The 7,820-nt window shown below is 38.6% G+C and overlaps 1 protein-coding gene across 2 annotated transcripts in view; it reads left to right on the top strand.

Moving 5' to 3' along the window:
- Positions 1–7,569: 7,569 nt before the first annotated feature.
- Nup205 (nucleoporin 205) overlaps positions 7,570–7,820 on the top strand; it is a 68,931-nt gene continuing 68,680 nt past the window's right edge. For both annotated transcript variants that reach the window (XM_015493800.2, XM_048786904.1), the window contains exon 1: positions 7,570–7,734. In XM_015493800.2, the coding sequence (XP_015349286.1) occupies positions 7,707–7,734 (28 nt within the window). In that variant the 5' untranslated portion in view covers positions 7,570–7,706. The remainder of the gene's footprint in view (positions 7,735–7,820) is intronic.

Raw genomic sequence — 7,820 nt, 5'->3', positions numbered from 1 at the left:
GCGAGAATGGCTTCCCACAAGATTTGTTCTCTTCTATCATATTTATTGCCTTTTTCTGTCTGAAGGGATGGAGATAGACTAATTTCCAGAAGCACCTTTCTTTCTAGCTTTAGGATTCCATCATCACTAAGGTTTTCTAACATTCAACCCCCCAAATTACTGAAGTTATCTCTAAGTGCAGAGATTTATATTTTAATATTATAATTATTCAAAAAATGAATTAATAAGGAAGCTTTCCAATGATCTAAAGACTTATTAATGACAACCTTTTCTGGTCACTTGCAGAATGATCCTAGTTTTAAAAATAATGCATTGAAAAACAAAATGAGTACCCAAGAAGGATTTAATGTTCAGAATATATAAAGAACTCCTGCAACTAAACAATAAAAGACAACCCTGATTAAAAAGTGGGCAGAAAGTCTGGGGTTGTAGCTCAGTAGTGGCATGCTTACCTCACATATATGAAACACTGGGTTCAATCCTCAATACCACATAAAAATAAATAAATAAATAAATAAATAAAGGTATTGTGCTCATCTACAACTAAAAATATTTTTTTTAAAGTGGGCAGAAGACTAAATAGATATTTTGCCACAGAAGATGTACAAATGATCAGTAATCACATGAAAAGATGTTCAACATCACTAGTCCTTAAGGAAATGCAAACCAAACACAATGAAATACCACTTCGCCCATTAGGATGGTAATTATAGAAAAAGAAAACACTAGAAAGTGAAAGTAAGGAGCACATGTGCATTGCTGGTTGGAAAGTAAAGTAGTACAACCACTGCGGATGGTATGATGATCCCTCAAAGAATTAAACACAGAATTACCATATGATCCAGGAGTCCCTCTTCTGGATATATGCCTGGAAGACTTGAAAGTAGGGATACAAAGAGGTATTTGTACACTCATGTTCGTAGCAGCATCATACACCATAGCCAAAAGGTAGAAGCAATCCAAGTGTTCATCAACAGGTGAATGGATAAACAAATGTAGTATATACATATACGAAAGATTATGGAATATTATTCAACCTTAAAAAGGAAGTCTGACACATGTTATACCATGGTGAACCTTGGAGGTATTATGCTAAGTGAAAAAAATAGCAAAAGGACAAATTATGTATGGTTCCAATTACACTAGGTACATTAGGTATCTGGAGAGTCAAATTCATGGAGACAAAAGAGAACAGTGTTCACCTAGAGGTGAGGTAAGGGGAATGATAGGTTAAGTGCTTAACAGGGTATAGAATTCCATTTGGGGAAGATGAAAAAGTTTTATAGATGGATGGTGGTGATGGACACAAACAATGGGACTACTCTTAAATCACAGAACTGTAGACAAGAAAATAGTTACAATGGTTAATTTTAGGTAACGTGTATTTTGCCACAATAAAAAAAAATGATTACCTAGACTTGCAGTAGGTACTGTGCAGAGTTAATTTTAAAAACCAAGAAGAAGGGACTGGAATTGTAGCTCAGTGGTAGAGCACACGTGTGAGGCACTGCGTTTTATCCTCAGCGCCACATAAAAACAACTAAAGCCATGCTGTCCATCTACAACTACAAAAAAAAAAAAAAAAAACACAAGCTGGGCTGGGGTGGTGGCTCAGTGGCAGAGCACTGGCCTCGCACATGTGAGGCACTGGGTTCACTCCTCAGCACCATATTTAAATAAATAAATAAATAAAGATATTGTGTCCATGTATGACTAAAAAATAATTTTTTTAAAAAAACAAGCAATAGTGTTTTGCTGCTAGATATTACCTTTTTCCTCCCTAAATTAAAAATTTTAAGTGATTTCCTTGCTTTGAATTGTCATGCTTATGTCATGCTAGAGATAGAAATATTAAAATCCTAGTAAAAATCAACTCTCTGAGTTCCTGAAGCCACATCAATTTTCTATCTAGGGGCTGTGATTGTGGCTCAGTGGTAGAGCATTTACCTAGCATGTGTGAGGCACTGGGTTTGATTTTCAGCACCACATATAAATAAATGAATAAAATAAAGGTTCGTCAACATCTAAAAAAAACTTTAAAATTTTCTATCTAATTTTATAAGGATTTAAATTATAGTCTTTATCACTTCTGTGCTTATTAAAAGTGCAATTTAAAAATGTCCCTTGGGTTCAAACCCAGTACCAAAAACGAAAACAAAACAAAATACCTTATCTTTGTTTAATTTGAAACATCAGAGTCTTAAGCTAGGTATCTAAATGGTGGAAGCAGAATGCTAATTACCTTTCAATATTCTTCTGTAGGAGGAATTTGAAATTTTAAAATATTTTTATTTGTTCATATTAGTTATATATGATAGTAGAATGCATTTTGACATATTATACATACATGGAGTATAATTTCTCATCCTTCTGGTTGTACATGATGTAGAATTACATTACTCATGTAATCATATATGCACATAAGATAGTAATGTCTGATTCATTATACTATCTTTCCTATTCTCATTCCCCCTCCCTTCCCTTCATCCCCCATTATCTAACCCAAAGTACTTCAGTTGTTCCCTACCACCCCCCTTATTGTGAGTCATTATCTGCATATCAGAGAGAACATGTGGTCTTTGGTTTGTTGGGCTTGGCTTATTTTACATAGCATGATATTGTCCAGTTCCATTCATTTACTAGCAAATGCCATATTTCTTTATGGCTGAGTAATATTCCATTGTGTATATATACCACATTTTCCTTATTCATTTATCTGTTGAAGGGTATCTAGGTTGATTCCATAGTTTAGCAACTGTGAATTGAGCTGCATAATGTGGCTATGTCTCTGTAGTATGCTGATTTTAAGTCCTTTGGTTATAAACTGAGGAGTGGGATAACTGGTCAATTGGTGGTACCTTGCTAGGAAATTTTCAAATGACACTCTTAGGTCATAGGAGATCATTGAGAAGTTTTGACCAGAAGAAGCATATGACCTACTTTGTGCATTTGAAAATCACCTGGGGAGTTGTTTCATTCAGCTTTCTCACTGCTGGGATGAAAGACCTAACCAGAACAATTAGAAGAGTGAAAGTTTGTTTGGGGGCTCTTGGTTTCAGAGGTCTTAGTCCATAGATAGCCAGCTCCATTGCTCTGGACCCAAGGTGAGGCAGAACATCATGGCAAAAGTGTGTGGCAGAGGAAAGAAGCTGGGAATGTGGCACCAGGAAGCAGAGAGAGACAACTCCACTCTCCAGGGACAAAATGAATATCCCAAAGGCACGCCTCCAATGACCCACCTCCTCCATCCACATCCTGCCTGTCTACAGTCACCACCTAGTCAATCCCTATCAGGGGATTAATGCACTGATTAGGTTAAAACTCTAATTTCCCAATTCTTTCACCTCTAAAATTTCTTGCAATATTTTACACATGAACTTTTGAGGAATACCTAATATCTAAACCATAGCAGGAGCCCATGAGAAGGGAATGAGATAGAAATCAGGGAGACCACTGAGAAGATTATTACAAGATACCAAGTACTAGGCGATGAGACCTGCAGAGAAAAATGGCATAGGTAGCCGAGAAGAGAAAAAGAGTTCCAGAAATTTAGGGGGTTGAATGAACAGGGATTTTCAATGGAAGGAAGAATATAGGGATTCCTGGCTTCTGCCTTTGACAACTTGGTGGATATAGATGTCAGAATTTTAGGAGGAAAATGATGACATAAGTTTTGGACACACTGATTTTGAGATGCCTGTGTGACAATAGAGAGTATACAGACAGATATAAAAATCTGAAACTCAGCAGAGAGAACCAGATTACAGATTAAAAATAGAATTCATCAGCAAACAACTGTCCCCTCACTCAGCAAGATTTCCAAGCTCTATTAGTACAATGAAAAGGATAGAGGCTAGGGGATGACCCCAGGGGAAGAGCTGCCATTCATGGAGGAAAAGAGGAAGGCCACAAAGGAACTTTAAAAAGAACTAAAAAGGTAGGAAGACAACAAAGAGTGGTGGTGCCCCATGATCCACAGGAGGAAATAACATCGAAGAAATCCAGAAAAATGCTTGTAGAATCTGATGATTGATCCAGGTGACTATGCTGAGTAGTTTCAGAAGGGGTTATAATGACAATATCCCAGTTGCAAAGGACTGCCGAATTTCTAGCACACAGAGGGAATGCTTGTAAGTGTGATGATGGTGACAGGGAGTGCTGGAAGTTCAAGAGAGCCTTCATAGAAAGCAAAGTCAGCTACAGATTTTGTGGGCTTAAAATTAAAACATTGTGTTTGGCGGGGGGCGGGGGGGGGAGACCTGTAATAGTTGTGTTGAGAATGAAAATCTTCATTGAATGCTACTTCCTGACAAATTCCTGGTCAGTATTATTCTTTCATGCTAAAATTTGTGAAAAATGACTTTGCCTTTTCATTTCCTCCCCCTTTACTCCTTAAAAACACGTTCACTGTAGTTTGGCATTTGTCTCTATATCATAATGACTTGCAAAAAGTCGCCAGTGACTTTTGTGTCTCCTAATTTATTTTTGTTTGAAAGAATTAGTATGCCTAATATTCTTTTGGAGGGGTTAGGGGGATGTTGGGGATCCAACCCAGGGCTTCATACCTGCTAGGTATGCTTTTACCTTTGAGCTACAAGTCCCAGCCCTATGCCTAATATTCTTCTTTTAAAATTCCTGATATTATTAACAACTACTCTATGATTTTACCTTAATTATATGTTTCAGATTTCTAACATTGAAATGGGAAAATAAGCCCTATTTACTTCCAGCCTCAGCGGAATGTTAGTGAGTTGATAGAGACTGTAATGTACACAGACCATCTCTGACATAAGTAGCTATAATTTTATTTTCCCAATAAAACTGTTGCAGAGATTAAATGAGATAAATGCAAGTAAAGTCCTTTTCCTATTTTTCTTTTGTTGGTCTTGGGGATTGAAGCCAGGGCATTAAGCATGCTAAGCACAACTCTGCCTTCCCAACCTGATGCACACAAAATTTTTAATATCTGGCTTTTGATAGTAAGGGGTAATGATTATATATTTTAGTTTGAAAATTAGCTTACTAAAATTTAACAAGTAAAAAAAGAAAGTTTTGATGGGCTTAGATAGAAAAACACTAGGTGATTGTGGGAAGCCGTTCTCACACGTGATTGGGTACCTCCCTGACTGGGTGTGAGGCGCTCCATCCAGCTGTGTCAGAGCTTATCCCCACCCTTTTTAGGTGCAAGAGCCTGTCTGTGTGGGGGTGTGACTGACCATTGACCCTGACCTTGGAATGCTGTCCCCCTCGACCTTCATTGGATGGAATTTTCCCCTGCATTTCTTGTTCCCCTATAAAAGCCCACTCTCTGGCATGCTCTTCCTCTCTCCTGCTGGTCTCTTGTGTAAACCTCACCACTACATCAGGTGGCTCGAGGCAGGAGTCAGGAAAGGCCGTCTCTTAGCTGGGCAAGAAAAAGGTAAATTAAGTTTATGTGTCTTTATTTATTTATTTATTTTAAAATATTTTTTTAGTTGTAGTTGGACACAATATCTTTATTTATTTTTATGTGGTGCTGAGGATTGAACCCACTGCCTCACACATGCAAGGCAGGTGCTCTACCACTGAGCAATGGCCCCCAGCCCCCATGTGTCTTTATTTTGATCTCACTAGTTAACTTCTATGTTTAGAACCTCTAGTATGAAGCTAGCATGCTGGTCGCACAGCAGAGGTGATTATGAAATTATGCCTGGAATTTACTTCAGAATAATCTTCCTTATTGTGCAGTGGAGAGTGGAGGAGACTGACCCTCTTTTTTTTTTTTTTTCCCTCCCTGTACCAGAGATTGAACCAGGGCACTCTACCACTAGCCATCCATATCCCCAGCCATTTTTATTTATTTATTTGTTTTTATTATATATTTTTTAATTTGCTCTGATTAGTTATACATGACAGTAGAAGCATTTTGACACATCATACACAAATGGGGTATAACTTCTTATTCTTCTGGTTGAACATGATGTAGAGTTACACAGGTCATGTAACACACACACATAGGATAATAATGTCTGATTCATTCTACTACTATCATTCTTACCCCCAGGCCCCTTCTCCTCCCCTCTGTCTAGTCCAAATTACCTCTTCTCCCCCTGTCTTATTGTGAATTAGCATGTGAATATAAGAGAAAACATTCAGCCTTTGGTTCTTTGGGACTGGCTTATTTTGCTTGGTGTAATATTCTCCAGTTCCATCTATTTACTGGCAAATGCCATAATTTCATTCTTCTTTATGGCTCAGTAATATTCCATCATGTACATATACCAATTCTTTATCTATTAATTTGTTGAAGGGCATCTAGGTTGGTTCCATAGTTTAGCTATTATGAATTGAGCTATTTATAATAATCGAGCTATTTATAATTGATGTGGCTGTGTCAATGTGGTATGCTGATTTTAACTGTTTTAGGTATAAACTGAGGAGTGGGATGACTGGATCAAATGGTGGTTCCATTCCAAGTTTTCTGAGGAATCTCCATACTGCTTTCCATAGTGATTGCACCAATTTACAGTCCTATCAGCAATGTATGAGTGTACCTTTCCCCCTACAACCTGCCGCATTTATTGTTGCCTGCATTTTTGATGATTGCCATTCTGACTGGAGTGAGATGAAATCTTAGTGTAATTTTGATTTGAATTTCTCTAATTGCTAGAGATGTTGAATATTTTCATATATTTGTTGATTGATTGTATTTCTTCTGTGAAGTGTCTGTTCAGTTCCTGTGTGCATTTATTGATGAGGTTATTTGTTTTTTTTTTTTTTTTTAGTGTTAAGTTTTTAAAGTTCTTTATATATCCCGGAGATTAATGCTCTGAGGTGTGTTTGGTAAATATTTTTTTTCCCATTTACAGCTGTAGGCTCTCTCATCACGTTATTGATTGTTTCCTTTACTGTGCAGAAGCATTTTAGTTTGATTCCATCCCACTTATTGGTTCTTGAATTTTTACTTCTTGCACTTTAGGAGTTAAGGAAGTAAGTCCCTAAGCGGACATGGTGGAGACTTGTTAGCTCTTTTTATTTTTATTTTTGAGATGAGGTGCCCTGAGTTGCTGAAGCTGGCCTCAAACAGAAGATCCTCCTGCCTTAGTCTCCTGTGTCCCTGTGATTATAGGGGTGCACCACCTGGTGCACGGTGCATGCCTGATGCCTGTCACTTTTTTGAAGGGGGGTAATTGTTCAAATTTTGTATACGTTTGATAATTAATAAAAATTGTGACTTGTTATATGTAACTAGTCAACACAATACAGTCAGTTGAAGTCTTCCACTCCCCAAGACAAGACAGTAATGCAAGATTTAAGTTGAAATGCAGATAATGATTTGAATTTACGTCTAAGTGGGAGTCATTGTAATAACTAGTTTAAGAGTATCTTTTTCTATTTCCACCTACTTCTTCCATGCCACCTAACCAACTTCACGCACCACTTAATAAAACTACAAGTCCCAGGATGCACTGCACAGTTAACGTCAAGTCCAGGACCTCGCGTCTCCGAACGGGTTGCTCTTGCCCTATTTGAATGGGCATGGTCCTAGTGGAAACTGATGATTGTGACCCAGAGCCGATTTTGGAGTGTCTTGAACGGCCAGGTGGGCTGAGCTCGCCGTTTGGCAGGGGCGGCGTGGACACTTTCTGTTCAGGCATCGCCGCGGGCGGCCTCGCCCTTTCCCGGGTCCTCCGTGCGGCAGGAGGGCTCCTCAGTGCGCCTGCAAGATGGCGACGCTGTTGGCGGTAAATTCGGGTAAGTGCGGCCGAACAGGAGAACGAGCGTGGGGCAGCGCGATGGTCGGTTGTGCAGGAGCGACCCGCGCTGTGCGGGTCCTCGGA

Source organism: Marmota marmota, unplaced genomic scaffold (genome assembly GCF_001458135.2).
Source record: "Marmota marmota marmota unplaced genomic scaffold, marMar, whole genome shotgun sequence".
Taxonomy (NCBI): domain Eukaryota; kingdom Metazoa; phylum Chordata; class Mammalia; order Rodentia; family Sciuridae; genus Marmota; species Marmota marmota.
The sequence above is the reverse complement of the archived record's forward strand: the minus strand, read 5'-3'. Positions and strand labels throughout refer to the sequence as shown.